Genomic DNA, 17,495 nt, shown 5'->3' with positions numbered 1-17,495 from the left:
TCCCTAGGTCACTCTAGGTCTTCTCCTGAGGATGAGCACTCACTTCCTGGTGCCACCGGGAGCTTCCTAGGTCCTCTGACTTGACACCGAGGCTGTAACTTGTGCGTTCCTGGGCTTGCTCTGTGCTGGATGCAACAGGCCACGTGGCTGTGTGTCTGAGATTCCCAGGTCCACCCAGCCTCCCCTCTCACCTGTTCTCCACACACAGCTGGCCGCTTCCTCCAGACTCCAGAGTTAGGTTCACCTCATGGGAAAACAGGAAGATCATCTGTGTGTCATTTATAGGATCAAACCAGACCATCGAAGCCATAGCAAAGCTCCTAAGTCAAAGGTCCTCCTATCCTGGAAGCTCCTTGGATGTGTTCCCTGTTGGGATAGCCGAGGGCTAGGAGGAACCTTCCCGAAGGAACAGAGCCCGAAGCTACTGTAGGTGCTGATTGTCCAGTCTCAGTGGGGCTGTAAATAGCTTCAGGCCCTATGTGCTGGCTTCTCTGCATGTTCACTCTTGTGTCTCTGAAGGACTGGAATCTGCCTGATTCTTCAAAGATGTTGGTTGTGACTTCAGGGTTTTCCTCTGCGCTAGTGGTCTTTTTTGCTTTAGTGACAGAGAAGTAATCAGAATTGGGAAATGAAGGAACACAATTTCCCGTCCTCTCTTCCACAATACACAGAAACTTGACAGTGGTTGGGCAGTCCGCCGGGCCAGCAGTGGGCACAGACGTGCAAATCCAGCACTGATCTTCCCTTAATGGACTAATCTGTGATCTTGCCCTGCACCTGCTCTGTGCTGGGTGGGCCCTGTTCGGGCGGGGTGTGTACACATCGATGAATCACGCACTCTCCCGCCCCAGATTCTGTCCCAGGTTTTTTTCCCAGCAGCCGTCAGTCTGCCCATCTTCATTTATATCCCTCCCAGAATTCAATGTCATGGTCCCCCCCGTGGAGAATTGGACACGACTCAGGTACTTACATGTACCTCTGAAGCCACCTGCCACCACCAACCAGTCCCCCCAAAATAAAGACAGCAACCAAACCAGAATCCTGAACCTCACATTTTCTCAGGGAGGCTGGTAGCCTTGGGTCTTGTGAACAGCATGCCCCCTCTGTCCTCTCTGCATGTTCTTCTCGAGGGCCTGGTGCTCTTCCATGCAGGGCATGGCTGGGATGACGGCCGTGGTATATAGGGCATTAGTAATCATTGTTCCTGCCATGCCCAGGTTATGGCCAGACCAGATCCACCCCCTCCCACCCCACTGCACGGGACCTTTCCTGACCTTGCTCCAGCCAACCACTTCCCTCTGAAATCCCTTTTGCTCCTTTTCCAGTAACAACGAGGCTTCCCTTCAGGGTCCTGAAGAGGGCACAGAGGGCTCCGTGGCTTCTTTTGAGCTTGTCCTGTCTCCAAGACATTCCAGGATGGGTCGTAAAGGGGAGTGGCCAGGAGACAGTCTGAAGTTGGTGAACAGGAGTTCTTACAGACAGGCCCACCTTCCTCTTGTGATCATCTCTTCTTCCCTTGGACCTCCTGGGCAGGAAACTCCTTTTCTCACTGCGTGGCACCCGTCTCTGCTCCTGTCTGGCTGTTTTCCAGGCTCCCGGTTGTTGTCCCCACTCATCCAGCTGCTGCTGCTGCAGGTGTCGCCACTTCTTAACACGTGATCCTCAGCTCTCTCCATTTTGGTGCTGAGGGTGGGCTTTGTCCCTCTGGTGCTTCCTCAAAGACCCCCAGGTGGCTGAAGCCCTCTCTCCAGACCTACTGGTGGGGACAACCCAGCAGGAAACCGAGCAGCTGAAGTAGCTCTTGGAAGCAACCAGCCATACGGGGGTCGCTGCCCAGGGCTGCAACTCCTCTTCCTGTAGCACAAGCTCAGGGAGGTCAGCCTAAATGGCCTGATGGAACTGACCGTGGTCCTCGTGAGGGTTTTTCTCCATGGAGAATTGATGTCTCCTGAAAGCTCAGCTGCAAAGATGAAGGGTCTACTGTCAATAGGTAAAAATGCAGCATCTGTTTCCCATTCAGCTGCCGCTCTCTGGAGGGTGTGGACTTTGATGAAATAGTGCACCTGCACCAGCCCTGCGTCTCTGGGGCACGGGGGTGGGGGGAAGGCAGTGTCTTGCCCATCAAGTCAGCTGAATTAGAGGTAGAAGATTTCCCGCTTCTTCCTGAATCTTCTGGGACCCGATGCTTAGATCAGAGGTTGGCAAAGTATGGCTGATGGGCTGCATCGGACTTGCCTCCTGTTTTTGTATGGCCCATGAACTGAGAATAATTTTTACATTTTTTAGTGGATTAAAAAAACACCAAAAGAATATTCTATGACATGTGGAAATTATTTGAGATTCAAGTCTCAGTGCTCATACATTGAAACACAACCACGCCTACCCATTTATAGACTGTGTCTGTGGTTGCTTTTGTACTGTAACTGCAGCATTGAGGAGTTGCCGCACAGACCTTATGGCCTTCAAAGCCTGAAATATTTACTCTCTGATCCTTCCCAGGAAAAGCTTGCCGACCTGTGGCTTAACTGGTGCCGGTGGAGGTGGGTCTTCTGCTTGGGTGGCGGCCTCTGAGAAATGCAGCGATGCTCCCGTGAACAGAGAGCTTGTCCTCCTCTATAACTGGAAGGCGTGGTCTCACCATCACGCTCAGCCTCCTGTGCTAGGAGAACCCACAGCCTCTTTCTTCTCCGGAAGCTCATGCTCCCCTATCTTCAAGTATTGGGGTCCCAAGCATAAATTAAGACATCGAGGACCATCCCATTTGGTTTATAGTACTAAATAGCATAAAAAAACACCTTAACTGCTTTGAAAAGTAAACAGATTTTAATGCCTTGCATGTAAACATTTTTACCGTTTTGCATATATTTTCTATTTGTAGAGTAATTCACGGTTTAAAATTTAACACAAAACGTTTTTTTGGTGAATGATGGATGAATATATTCATCAAGGGATATATTCAACAAGGAAACTACTTTGTTTCATAAAACCTCTTAAAGGGGATTTTAGATCTGTGGAAGGATATGTGATTTCCTTAATCAATTTGTTGTGTAAACAGAGGGTATGCCCACATTTTTTTTCCCTTTTTATAAAAGGCATTTTATTTTATTTAATTTTTTGAGACTGAGTCTTGCTCTGTTGCCCAGGATGGAGTACAGCGATGCAATCTTGGTTCACTGCAACCTCTGCCTCCTAGGTTCAAGCGATTCTCCTGCCTCAGCCTCCTGAGTAGCTGGGACTACGGGTGTGCACCATCATGCCCGGCTAATTTTTGTATTTTTAGTAGAGACAGGGTTTCGCCATGTTGGTCAGGCTGGTCTCGACCTTCTGGCCACAGGTGATCCACCTACCCCCTACCTCAGCTTCCCAAAGTGCTGGGATTACAGCCTAGAAAAGGAATTTTATTGAAATAATTATATTTAACAAATAAGATATCATTTTGTTATTGGAGGGGCAAAGGGAAAGCCGCCTCTTCATTTTCTGAAGGTTTGCTGAAAAATCAGCTCACAAAAGGCAGATTAATTGGAGAAAAGGCATACAAATTTTATTAATGTCTACATGAGAGTCTTCAGAATGACCCAAAGATGCAGGGGAAATTGTCTATTTTTATGCTTAGGTTCAACAAAGTATGGATAGCCATGTCAAAGTTGGACTGGATAAAAAGGGCCTGATAACACACTGGAATCTGTTGGGGGGAAATAGGGGAGGGACAGCAGGGGGTGGGGAGTTGGGGAGAGATAGCATGGGGAGAAATGCCAGGTATAGGTGATGGGGAGGAAGGCAGCAAATCACACTGCCACATGTGTACCTATGCAACAATCTTGCATGTTCTTCACATGTACCCCCAAACCTAAAATGCAATAAAAAAAAGGGCCTGATAACGGCAGTAGATGGAGTGGGGAAAACCAGCAATGCCTGTCTGTTGAGATTCTTCCTGGCCTTGCTGACCACGCATTCCTTCCTTCTGAGTATGACGCAGGACCCTCTGTGGAATGGGGGTCTTATGACCTACAGTCAAAGTAGGGCAGATAGTTTCTTTATGGCCAGTTTTTGCACAGACAGGCAGAGGGAAAGCTAGAATGATTTTTTTTTATTTTTATTTTTCATTGCATTTTAGGTTTTGGGGTACATGTGAAGAACATGCAAGATTGTTGCATAGGTATACATGTGGCAGTGTGATTTGCTGCCTTCCTCCCCATCACCTATATCTAGCATTTCTCCCCATGCCATCTCCCCCCACTCCCCACCCCCCGCTGTCCCTCCTCTATTTCCCTCCAACAGACCCCAGTGTGTGATGCTCCCCTCCCTGTGTCCATGTGTTCTCATTGTTCAACACCCACCTATGAGTGAGAACATACAGTGTTTGATCTTCTGCTCTTCTGTCAGTTTGCTGAGAATGATGGTTTCCAGGTTCATCCATGTCCCTACAAAGGACACAAACTCATCGTTTTTGATGGCTGCATAATATTCCATGGTGTATATGTGCCACATTTTCCCTGTCCAGTCTATCATCGATGGGCATTTGGGTTGGTTCCAGGTCTTTGCTATGGTAAACAGTGCTGCAATGAACATTCGTGTTCACATGTCCTTATAGTAGAATGATTTATAATCCTTTGGATATATACCCAGTAATGGGATTGCTGGGTCAAATGGAATTTCTATTTCTAGGTCCTTGAGGAATCGCCACACTGTCTTCCACAATGGTTGAACTAATTTGTTGGTGGGAGTGTAAATTAGCTAGAGTGATATTTTTAAGCTTTATGGTTGGCTTTGGGGAAAAAGCCTTCTGGTTTCCATGCCCTGCCCCGGTGCAGAGGGATTCTAGTGCCTGTGTCTAGCCTCAGGTGAGAATAGGACTGAGGGACGGGAGGGCTAGAGAAGACCAGAGAAAAACATTTTTCTTCTGAGGCTGCTTCTGAAGCCTTGGTTTTGGGTATTGTTTACTGAGTCCCAACCTTTGTGATTTCACAAGATTTCCCGAACAGAAAGGGCTCCTATGTCACCCTGGGTGCCCGTGGACTTGAGAATAATAGAATTGCCATTGCTGCCTGTCTTTCTCATGCACGTTTGCATCATTGCCATTCATCTTCACATAGAGTCAAACAGTAAGGAGCATGTGGCTGCGCCTGGAAGCTTGATTCCGGAAGCAAAGTCCAGCGTGACAAAGTTGGAGAAGAGAGACCAAGGAAAGAGAGCGTTTGTGTGAAGGTGTGAGTGTGAGCTCATCTGTGCTGTTTGTTGGGGAGGGACAGCATTGGTAGGAATCGGGGTGCCCAGAGGGGTCAAAGGAGTGGGGACGGAGTAAGAGACGGAGTGAGAGATCAAGAGAAAATTGGCAAGTGAGTGGAAGAAGAGAGGGGACAGGTAGACAGGGAGAGGGGCGGGAGCAGAGGAGGGGCAGAGGAGGGGGAGTGGAAGAGAGAAGGAAGAGGAGAGGGCGTGTCTAGGAGTGCCGTAATAGACTGAAATGAGGTTGAAGCCAGGAGCTTGGGTTAAGATAAGGAAGAAGTGCTACTTTCATGGGAGTTTTTCCTGAATCTTTCTGAGGTCCTGGGCACAGGTGGGCAGAAGATGCATACAGCAGGGGGGCTGTTCAAGGCCAGCTTCTCCTTTTATATTTTCCAAATCCTGCTCTGGAGAAGCACCCCTGGATCCTTCCCTGTGGGTAAACCAGGGATGTCTGGGTCACTCGCCCCTCCTGCCCTTGGTCACGTGTCCTCTCCACACTCCCTGAGGCATGGTGTTGATAGAGCCCCCAGTCCCTTGGTGTCTGCAGACACAGTCAACAACCAGCACTGCCATTGGGCCTCCTGGCCGCACACCTCCTGGCCTCTGCCTGCCTTCATCCTTCATCCAGCAGACCCCATCACCCCTCCATAGGTGCCAGCTCTGCCTGAGGCTCTCTTTCCCTCTCTGGGTGACAGAGGCTGGCAGTGGAGAGTACCATTCCCTTTTTTTTGGTTCTCACTTTTGAAGAACGCTGAGCCTCCAGGATTCCGGGCATAGTAACTTCCCCTGAGAAGATCCGTTATTGGGTCAGTCCCTGTTTCAGAAGCAGCAAGGTCCATCACTGCTGAGCGGAGGCTGCCCCGGCCTTTGAACTGCTGTCTTTCATCCGGGGCCCTGGTCCTCCCCTTCCCACCCCTTCCCATTGAACCATTTGCCTCCTGATCCAAACAGCAGCTACCTCCCGTGCTGACCCCATAACCCCCCACATTCCTGTGACTCAGAGGCCAGGTTCCCTCCCGCTCTCCGTCCATAGGAGCAGGCAGTACTAAGGATATGCTGTCCAAGGACATGACCAGCTTAGAAGTGAGAGGTGTGTGGGCTCCAGAGACAGCTTTGAAACGGCCTTGGGTCACTTGGCATTGATTTTGCAGCCGATAACCTTGTATGTGCCTCTTAGGGGAGCACTCAGACTTACAGCAAAATTTACCCATTCATTGACTCATTCATTCCTCCATGTAAAAAATAGGTGTTGATGGTAAAAGGAATTTGAAGAGACATGGGGAAAAAAAGGAAAAAGTAATGTGTTGAATGGCTACTGTGTCCCAGCTACTGCCATGCACGTGTGCAATTCTGAGCACGTTGTCTTCAGCAAACTGCACAGGAAGCCTCCGCTTGCTGCAGCCCAAGTCATCAGCCTCCTTCATCCTTTCCCCTCCCTGCACAGCTCCCCTTATTATTCAGCTTTTCCCACCCACCTTTACCTGCAGACTCAGGGATGGGCCCCTTAGTCTTGGAGTGATGCTTCATTAGCCTGGGTGTGGCAGCTGTAGGTGAAGTCTCAACATCTTACGAGGTCTGGACTCTGTTCTTGCTGAGTTTCAGGATGCTTGCAGGTTTGGCAGCTGGGATCTGAGTAGTCACCAAGGCTTCCGGGAACGCCATTCCGTGGGGTCCACTCAGTCTCAAACACGGCGACAAGGAAAGCATGGTCATCATTGAAGGGTGTGGCGATTCCATATGGCAAATGAATAGATATTGCTTCCCGACCTCGGGTAGCCTCTCCTACCTGGGGAAGCAGAAACACACACTCAGCAAGTGAGGGATTGATTTGCTGAGTAAATAACCACATTGTGTTGCGTTACCACGTCCGTTCAGATGTCTGCATCATAGCGCCACCTCCATAGGGTTTGAGTTAAATGTACGGGAAGTGCGGGTCACCGTACACTGTCTAAATTAGGGAGTGATAGTCCCAGGTCACCCATATCTTCCCAGTGATTAACCGTCTGGTATCCTGGTGGGGGCTGTGTTTGCTTCATGCCTTGTGTGGGCCCTGGCACCAAGAAGGGTGGTAGTTGCTTTCATTGTGGCTGGACCAACAATCAGGTCCACGTAGAGAAGGCGCACGTGTCCCTGATTACGTGGACAGTCTTCGTTCGTGCCCGGGATTTTAACGTCTCTGCATGCTGTCGGATTTAGTGTTTGTCCCACTCTCCTTCAAAGGTGTGGGTTTTGGATGATAATTGACAAGGCCAGCATATCTGTGAGCCCAGCAGGCAGGACTCAAGCTGATGCACTGTGTCAGTTACTTACTGGTTAAACAGTGTTCAGAATCCACCCACTCACTGCCTCCTCCAGAGCCTTCTGGACCCGTCCCACTGATTGTCAGCCCTGGTTTGTGCTGGTTGACAACGCTGGTTCCCAGAGCTCTCTGGGTTTACCTGCTGTGTCACTTTTCACACAGCTCGTCCCTGGCTGTTTGCTGGTCCTTCTCCCATCTCGATGGGCTCCGTCTTTCCTTTCTATACGTCATTCAGGGCCTTGTACTGTGCCGTGGAATAAGCTCAGTCCACCCTTTGTGGAGCGATGTGGGCCTTCACTCAATCGCTCTGCTCGCCAGGCCACTGTTATCCCTTGCCCTGACTTCAGAGCTGGTGGCAGCGTCTCTCCCCCACCTTGAATAAATCATCTTCCAATATCTTCTTTTTTTTTTTTTTCCAATATCTTCTTACGCAGCGTCTCACCCTCTTCATCTCTCTTATCCCGTTTTTGTCTCCTTTCCTCCTGTGTGGCCTCGTCTCCCGGTTTTTACTCTTTCCTGAATATTTCAGATTGTTTCCTGTGCACATGTACTACTGTACTGATCAGAAAACCCTGAATATGATCATACCCAGGACACGGTGAAAATGATGCTTCTTTCACGGTGTTGCTGTACGGATTTGAGCTTGCTCAGGACCTGCCAACTCTCTGGAACTCAGTAGCTATTTCAGCTTTGAATTGTGCCTGTCCCCCTTCACCACCCCTGTCTCATCCTCGTAGGGAAGTTTGCTCAGCTCGAGGTGGCTACACCATTTCACAACTGCCAGCTTCTGTGCTACTCCCCCAGCTCTGTGTTCCCAGGTTCCACGCAGCCTGCCCACGGAGCCCCGCGTTTCACTTACCTTCGATTACATCACTTGCACATTGCTTCCCGATCATAAGAGCATTGTATTTTAAGTTTTTAAAACACAGAGATAATAGAAAATGATAAGTGGGCAGTAAAAATCCCATGTTAGCTTTGTTCCCCTTTTTAATGTGTTTTACCTCAATACACACACACACTCACTCTCTCTCTCTCTCTCTCTCTCTCTCTCTCTGTCTGGATGTACGAAGATTAGAGGTACGTTGAATTAATTCAGTTTTCCTTAATGCTGAATGGTGAAGCATCTATGTTTGGCTGTGATTGAGGCTAAAGCTGAATCATTGTATGAAAATATGACCTTCTAACAAAAATAGGTATTGTTCTTATGTTATTTTTATTTATTAGGATTCCTCACATTGTAAAGTTAAAGTCTAAGTCAGCAACAGTCGTACCTGGACCTTGTCCCTGCTAGATACTGCTGTTCACCATGCTTCAATCTATGATGTAGACATTATGAATATAGACATTTGTTTGCAGCTGAGTTTGGTGGAAGGATGAGACACGTTTGGTTTTGTGAATCATGTCTGGACTGGCGATGATTTACAATAGACGTTATGTTGTAATAGGAGAGGTTTTTTTCCCTTGTGAATTTTTGAGGTAGCACAGTTGATAAAGTTGACAATTAATTTGTCCTTATAAGATAAGAAGGATTCCAAATAAGACTCTTTCTTGAAAGATGCATGGTCTAAACAGAAACAGGAATTTAAAATCCATTGTTGTGAAGGCCAGTATACCAAACAATTCCACAAAAACGTGATTTATAATATATGCTAATAATCTCTTTTATTCTGTTTTGTTAGCAATATTTATGGTTCTGTATATATCTTGGCTCAGAAAGAATATGACAGTCTTTGTAAAAGTAGCAAGCAGGTGTGTTGTCTCTTTTGTTTTTTTTGAGATGGAGTCTCACACTGTCGCCCGGGCTAGAGTGCAATGGCACGATCTCGGCTCCCTGCAGCCTCCACCTCCCAGGTTCCCGGGATTCTCCTGCCTCAGCCTCCTGAGTACCTGGGATTACAGGCACACACCACCACACCCAGCTAATCTTTTATATTTTTAGTAGAGATAGGGTTTCACTACGTTAGCCAGACTGCTCTCAAACTCCTGATCTCGTGATCCACCTGTCTTGGCCTCCCAAAGGGTTGGCTCTTAATATTTGTATTATTTCTTCGCTTCTTTTTACGTGTAATACTTTGTTAAAGTTTTTAACAATTGATTTGCACATCTATTTTGTATATAAAATTAATGGCTTTTACAATAGGGTCAAGGCTTATTGCACATTTCATACTTGCAATAATATTTGTATTTATACACCATCTGACTGGGAGAGTTCAAAATATATCATACATACAGGGAGCTTTTTAATCTGAGTACATCTAGAATGCAGGCTTACATTTGAAAGTGAATATGCAGACTTGCAGTGAGTTCATGTAGCATGCCTTGTTTGTGGTATTGATGATGGTATGCTGTAGATGTAGAGATGGTGGTGACCTGAGTATTGTAAGGTCATCGATTATGCAGAAGTTCAGGGATGCCCGAAATGATCTCACAATAGGTATTTGACTCTTTGTCCTTTCAAAGGCCAAGGTATTCATTTAGAAGCCATGGCCAAATAATAGGTTTTGGGGAAATAGTGTGGCTGAAGCTGAACTTTGATGGATCCCTGATAAATATGTTTGCATATATGATTTTGTATCCTGCTCTATGAACTTACTTTTAGCATTTTCCTGTAACATTACTTTGAAATCATGATATTTAAAGGCTGAGTAATTTTTGAGGAGTATTCCATAATTTGTGAGCTTTTCTCTTTATGTCAGACTTGTTAGTTCATTTGTTTTCTGTTCAACTTCCAGCTGCCTTTGGACAGTCAACATGCATCGTAGTCATTCATTTTTCCCCCCTGCCTTTCATATCCTTTGCCACTGTGCAGAGGCCTTTGCAGTCATTGAGAACTGGCCTCTTCCCTTCTATGCAGGAAGGTCTCTCAGGTATCTGAAGACAATCTGATCCCTCCTTCTGCCTCAAGGACTCTCCAGGCTGACAAATTATGTCTCACTGGCAGGCCTCCTCAATGAACCATCCCGTGGTTCTTTCGGATATTTTTGAATGTGTAGAATCAGGGCGTCGAGCTCCCCTGCACACTCTCCCACCAGCAGCCCATGCCTTGCCCTTTCTCCTGCAGGGTCTGTCTTACTACACGGGGTTCCTGATTCCCTAGACTCAGGACCCAGCAGGCTAGGTTTTGGCTGAGAGTCCTTCTGAGCCTTCATCATGGACGTCCAGTCCACTGACGTACACCAAGCCTTCCAACCCAGATGTTCTGGGGTAGCTTCTGTGTGGTTGATGACACACACTTTCCTCTGATGGTCTGCGGCTTTTAGATCTGACTCAAGCATGAGACAAGTCGTGGATGGATGTCTCATTGCTGTTACACCTGTGGGCTTGTCTCGCACAGAGTGGGGCAGGTTGCATGGGTCACTATTCCTTGTTGTCATGCTCCAGAATCATAACCTCGACAGTAACCTCTCTACTCTTCTTCCTTTGGAATTACTGGTTACCCACCTTCTTGCTGGGTCTGTTTTATTTTTACCCCTTTTACAAAGTTCAGCACAGAGATAATGGGACTTCAGCCAGCAGGTGGAGAAGGAAGCTGGAGTCAGTGGGTTCGGACACTGGTGGGAACATGGGGGCTGACACCGCCGTGTGCTGTAGTGCAGTGCCCCTGTTCCAGAGGAGAGCCAGAACTCTGCCTAAGCCAACACTGTTAGCTGAGGTTGGAGGGCATCTCCCCCAGGATGCCTTAGGACTGGCTCCAATTCCCTAATGCCAAAGTCTGCATGCCTGGTAAAAGGGGCTCAGGCAGGCAGCCAGGGCTCAGTGTCCAGGCTGGAAGCACCAGCCAGGGGAGGCAGGACCCGGCCTCTTCTTGCTTGCCCGGCTTCAGTGGTCATCCTCTTCTCTACTGCAGAGACCCTGGCCCAGCCTGCCGATCAGAAAAGAATGTCTTACAGAGGATCTCACAGCTGGATAAAGCCCAGCAAGGCTGTGCCGTCAGAGTTCTCTGACTTGCGGTCTAATGATTTTTTTCTGTCTTTCTGCTCTAAAAATCCTACCCCATGGAGGTCCTCTGGGAATCATGCGCCCTGTCTTCGTTCGGAAGTAAGAGGTACCCTCCCTTGCTTGCACTTCAAGAAGAATCCTTTATGATCTCTCACTGAAATGTTTGGATAACAATCTAGATTTTTCAAATGTGCATTTGTTATGGTTGCACAGGAAATCCAAGTAACCGATTTTTCAGAACCTAAGCAGTTAATGCTAGAAATTTTGCTGCAAATAAATTGATCAGTATGCAAGACAGTTGTCACGGCTGAATCATGGTCCACAGTTAAGGTAAACAGATCTGTGATGACATTTTCTGAGCAGAATACAAATGCAGCTACATTTCCTCCCAGAGGTTGCTGACATTCCTTCTACACGGATAACAGATTCTCCTAAGAAGGTGTTGGTCACAAGGAAGAAAGACCTTTGTTTAATCCCTCTGAAAAGGTAGGGCTGTGGTATTTGATGTGCTTTCTGGGAAGAGAATCGTTCTAAGAGAAAGGAATATTGGGAAGAGTGTTTTTCTTTGGTTAGTTACCTGCCCTCGCCCCCTCCCACCCATGGAAAGAGCCTTTTGGTTTTTCGTTTATTTGAATGGTCATTAAAATATTGCATGTTGTCATGTTGTGGAAGTTTGCATGTAATTAATTTTTCTCAATGTAAAGATCAGGGAATATTTTTCTTACTTGGATTCACATGACATAATGGGGAGAGCAAGATGTCTTTTTCTTGTCCATTTCCTCCTGTTCCTTTCATCTATGATGCTCTCAAGTTCCACGTTTTTTTCCAGGTTTTCACTGCCTGCACTGTGTCATAGGAATTCGACACAGGGTGCCTGCCTCTGAGATGTGAGGTAGGCTGTAGCTGGATGTGCATTCTAAGCCAGATATGCTTTCTGTGTTTTGGTGAACCTTACAAAATCTTTAGCTTGTACTGATTTTTAAATGAGCTCCAAACCTCATTCCAACTTTGTGTAAGAGCAAGCAGTCATTTCCCCTCTGTGTGAATGGGAAACAATTTCCTGGGGGGATATTAGCATTTGGAGTCAGACTGTCGCGAATGCAGATATTTCTATTTGTGCATTTGCCATTGGTGATGATCAGTGATCTTGAGCAGAGATCTAGACGAGAGGCTCGCATTAGAGTGGGGGAGTAACTCTCACGTGTAGGGAGTTGCAGTGGCGATAAGAGGCCAGAGAGCTCCAGGGACTGGAAATGAACAAGAAGGCATATCCCTCAGAGGGGGCTAAATGAATCTCAGAAATTCCGGAGCAGTCAAAGGAAGGCTTTTGGGAAATGGCATCTTTCCTGTTGTACTTTGTTCCTCCCAGAGCATTTCTGCAGTGCGTTGCCAGATTAGCACAGGGGTGGTGTCCACCGGGAAGCCTTCTCAGATCCTCCCGGCCGTCCCCACCACGCGGTATCCAGTATCCCTTGCGGCGTGCATCTCTCAGTGTGAAGTTACCGGGCTCTGTGCCTCCATCACACTCAAGACTGAACTTGTCAGAGGCAGGATTGGGTCCCTAATCTCTGACCATCGTTCAGCTTCTAGCACAGCCCCTGGCTCAAAAGAAGAGCTTTGCAAATGCTGCTTAGAATGGAAACAGAGACCATGTCCTTACAGCAACCTCTGAAAAAGGAAAGAATGTTCTGATGAGCTCCATGTCTTAGTTGAGGAGAAACTGAGTCAAATAGCGATGAAGCCAGAGCTGGAAGGAGGCTGCTACTGAACGTGTGACCCCTGAGTCAGTGAACTGAGGAATGCATGAGCACTCGTGCCTCTACTTTGCTGCAAAAGTCATCATGTATTGAGCATGTGTGGCATGGCAGTTGTAAATATGCAACCAGCCCAATCATATTTTTCCTCTGTCTCTAGAATTTTTTTGCCCTATACAGTGTAGGAGGATCAGGTGACCAAGGTTTTTTAGAATTTTCCCTTTTGGGGATCTGACGCCGATACACTATTTTGAGGCAGTGACATCATCTCTTTCCTCTGGCGTGCCCTCCTTGCGGTTCCATCATTCACGCCTTGCCATCTCTCAGCTGGACTGCTGTGACCTTCATTCATTCCCAGGAGAAGGCCAGGTACAGTCAGAATGGATCACCAGGGACCAGACCTAGCCTGGGTAGGGGAGGGGTCGTTCAGAGACAGGCCTCCTTGAGAAGCGATATTTGAACAAAATCTAAATGACTGTAAGGAATTAATCAGGTGAAGAGAGGGAGGGGAGCTTTCTTGCCAGAGGACATAGCATGTGCAAAGGCCCTGGGGTGGGAGGGAACATAGTGTGTTCAAGAAACTGATAGGGCAGCGTGGCTGGATCCAGAGAGGTAGGCTGGAGAGGTGGGCAGTGGCTTGGCCACACAGGAACCTGCGGATCATAGCAGGGAACTCCGGGTTTGGGCTAAAAGGAAAGAAAATGTATTAGAGGACAGAGGCAAGGCCTGGCCTTTTCTGACGTGGAATGAGTGGGAAGGGCAAGAGTGGCTGGCGTCCTGAGGCAGGCCAGCAGCAGAGCCCAGAAGATGGAGACACCTGTCAGAGGCATCAGCAGGGATTTCCTCGTGGATTGGAGAAGCAGCAGCCGAGGCAGCACTGCTGCCAGGGCCTGGATGAGATCACCTAGGAGGACATAAAGGAAAGGAGGCTGCATGAGATGCCCTGAGGTTTGGAAGAGGATGGAGAGCTGGCAAAGGAGGCCTGGGAGGAGGGGCTGGAGGCAGGAGGTGGAGGGCATGCGCCTGGAAAACCCGGCGAAAATGCTTGAGGTGGAGCAGGGGAGCCACACCCCCAGAGAAGGTCGGGGCAGAAGAGCCACTGTTCATGGTGATGGCAGCCCTCTAGTGGGGTGACGGACGAAAGTCTGCCTAGAGAAGGTGGAAGGGAGCATGGCGGGTGAGGAACCAGCAAGGTGGGGGAGCTCTTCAATGGTTTTGCTTCACCAAGGGGATCAGATTCCTTTGCCGCAATTCGACAATTCGATCGGCATTGGTTTTTGAGATCGATTTGAATTTTGATGTGTTACAGAATGCGTTCATGTTTCTGTGCTGCATCAGACTCCTGTCTTTTCCAAATGTGGCAAAGCCTTCAGCTGCTTGGGGAAATCGAGGTGAGGGTCCTGCTCACGCCCGTTTCACACGAGCTCCTTGCCAGGCGCTGCTTGGTTGCCTGTGGCTAACGGGCATCAAGAGGGGGTGGATGGATGACTTGTCCAGGATCTCTGGGTTTCCTTCCCAAGGGTGTGTAGGGCTGTGGGGTCCCAGGGCTGTGACAAGTGCAGGTGCACACTTCCCCACTCGGGCAAAGCTCTTAGCATCAGTGAGGAGGAGGCTGTTTCCTTTCAGCTCCAGGGTGAGCTGTGTGTGTGGTTTGTGTGTATGTGGTATGTGTGCATGTGTGTGTGTATAAGTAGTGTGATGTGTGTTTGTGGTGTGTGTGTATGTTCATTTGAATGGTTTGTGTGGTGAGATTTCTGTGAGTGGTGCACGTGTGTGTTGTATGCATGGTGTGTTTATTGATGTGAATGGTGGGTATGTTGGTGTGTGCATGTGTGGTTTGTGGTGTGTGTGGTGTGTGTGTGGGTGTGTATATGAGTGGTGTGTGAGCAGTGTGTGTGGTGTTTGTGAATGATGTGTGATGTGTGTGAGTGGTGTGTGTGTAAGTGCATTGATGTGAGTGGTGTGTGTGTATGTGAATGGTGTGCATGTGTGTTGTGAGTGGTGTGTGTGAATGCTGTGTATGTGTTTTTGTGAGTGGTGTGTATGGTGTGTGTATGAATGGTGTGTATGTGTTGAATGGTGTGAGTGGTGTGTGTGATTTGTGTGTGTGGTGTGTTGGTGTGTATGTGAATGGTGTGTATGTATGTTGAGGTGAATGGTGGGGGAGTGTGGGGTGTGTGATGTGTTGGTGTGTGTGGATGGTTGTGTGGTGTGTGTGTGAATAGTGTGCATGTGTGTTGCTGTGACTGATATGCATGTAGTGTGTGTGTGAATGGTGTGTATGTGTGTTGATGTGAGTGGTGTGGGTGTGTGTGTGTGATATGTGTGAGTTCTATGTATGTTGATGTGAGTGGTGTGTATGTGTGGATGTGAGTGGTGTATGCAAGATGTGTGGGGTGTGTGAATGTCATGTATGTGTGTTGAGAGTGGTGTGGAGGGGTGGGGTGTATGTGACTGTTGTGTATGTGTGTTGATGTATTGTGTGTGTGAGTGGTGTGTTTGAGTATTGATGTGAGTGTGTCGGGTGTGTGGGGTGTGTGACTGTTGTGTATGTGTGTTGATGTGAGTGATGTGTGTTGAGTGTGTGGGGTATGTGTGAGTATTATGTATGTGTGTTGATGTGAGTGGTGTTTTGGGTGTTGATGTGGGGTGTGTGTGAGTGGTGTGTACGTGTGTTGATGTGGGGTATGTGTGAGTGGTGTGTACGTGTGTTGATGTGGGGTGTACGTGTGTTGATGTTGATGTGGGGTGTGGGGTATGTGTGAGTGGTGCGTTTGGGTATTGATGTGAGTGATGTGTGGCGGGGTGTGTGGGATGTGTGAATGTGTGTATGTGGGTTGATACGTGGGGTGTGTGAGTGTTGTGTATGTGTGTTGATGTGAGTGGTGTGTTTGGGTGTTGATGTGAGTGATGTGTGTTGGGGTGTGTGGTGTGTGTGAGTGGTATGCATGTGTGTTGTGTGTGTGAGTGGTGTGTGGCGTGTGTGTTGGTGTGTGAAGCCCTGAGAGGAGATGAGTGGGAGACAGGCTGGAGGAGGCCAGTGCAGCATGGACTGGGTGCAGGCCCCCAGTTCAGGACTCAGCTCTGTGTAGGGAGGCCCGAGCGGGGCCTGCACTCGCGCCTGAGATCTGCGCGGGCCTGCCAGCTGGTGTAGACACAGGACTCTGGGTAGAGGGACCGCGGGAGGTCAGCACAGGTGGAGCTGCCAGGGTTTGGCAGCTCCTCCTTCTGCCTCTGGCCATAGCCTCACGCGGGGAATGTGTTATGAGTGGGGTGCTGTGTAGTCTGGAGGACCTTCTGCCCACCCTGCCCTTCCCTCTCCTGCACTCCTGTGAGTTAGAACCAGAAAAGCAACAGTATAGAGGTGACTCAGCTCCTTACCATAGCAAAATGATTGAGTCATGTTTGCATCTATGTGTTTGTGTATTTTTGTTGAACACTCACATGTGTTGCTGCTGTGCCAGGCATCATTGTAAGTGCCTTACAACGATCAGCTTCTTTAATCCTCATCACTCCAGGAGGTGCGTTGCTGTCCCCATTTTGCAGATAGAAAACCAAGGCACAGAGAGGCTAAGTAATTTGTGCAAGGGTTATGTAAAGATCACACATACATAAACATATAATGTCTGCTTGGAAAGATGTTTTGTTCTAGAGAAAGTAACAGAGGAGAAGGAATATTTCTTCTGTTAGACATCATAAATAGTTGGCCCTCCTTAATACTCACAATAACCGTGTGACGTATTTTCCTGATCTTCTAGAGGAGGAGTCTGAAGCTTAGCGAGGTTCAGTAGCTTCCCCATGGACCCCATGGCTAGATGGAGTGACCCCAAAGCATGAGCCTGTCCTACGTGCCATACAACTTTCATCTGGGCCTGTGATTGAGAATCACGGCCTGGGCACGTCTCTTGCTGCCCCTGGGAAGGATCTGCTCAGCCACCTGGCCTCCGCCTGGGCATCACAAGGGACAGGGACCCCACAGTGGGTGGCCGAACACATGACAGCCTGCTCTGCCCTTCGCTAGCCAACTTACAGGGTACAGGGCTGACCGGTTGCTGCTGAGTTTCCTCATCTGTAAAATAGGACAAATTTGTATTTACCTCATAGGGTGGATGTAAACCTTATGCAATGAAGATGGCAGAGTGCCGGGAGGAGCAGAGTGAGCACCCAACGTAAATCTTAGTTTATGTAAAATTGTATCATCGTTCTTAAGCCAATCTGTCCTATTATTGGACACTTACTGTTTAAAAAGGGCTTCATCTTCCTGTCTCTGTCTCATC

The 17,495-nt window shown here is 48.2% G+C and overlaps 1 protein-coding gene across 7 annotated transcripts in view; it reads left to right on the top strand.

Moving 5' to 3' along the window:
* ARNT2 (aryl hydrocarbon receptor nuclear translocator 2) overlaps positions 1-17,495 on the top strand; it is a 189,027-nt gene that overhangs the window by 20,843 nt on the left and 150,689 nt on the right. For 3 of the 7 annotated variants that reach the window (XM_032263863.1, XM_032263868.1, XM_032263865.1), the window contains exon 1: positions 14,472-14,609. The exons of 1 other annotated variant lie outside the window; for it this stretch is intronic. In XM_032263863.1, the coding sequence (XP_032119754.1) occupies positions 14,537-14,609 (73 nt within the window). In that variant the 5' untranslated portion in view covers positions 14,472-14,536. Of the gene's footprint in view, positions 1-11,794; positions 11,951-13,403; positions 13,588-14,471; positions 14,610-17,495 lie in introns of those variants that run through there. 3 more of the 7 variants (XM_032263867.1, XM_032263866.1, XM_032263862.1) reach the window with 3 other exon arrangements.

This window comes from Sapajus apella, unplaced genomic scaffold, assembly GCF_009761245.1.
Source record: "Sapajus apella isolate SASKATOON/1434 unplaced genomic scaffold, GSC_monkey_1.0 scaffold139, whole genome shotgun sequence".
NCBI lineage: Eukaryota > Metazoa > Chordata > Mammalia > Primates > Cebidae > Sapajus > Sapajus apella.
This window is presented reverse-complemented; position numbering and strand designations above follow the sequence as displayed.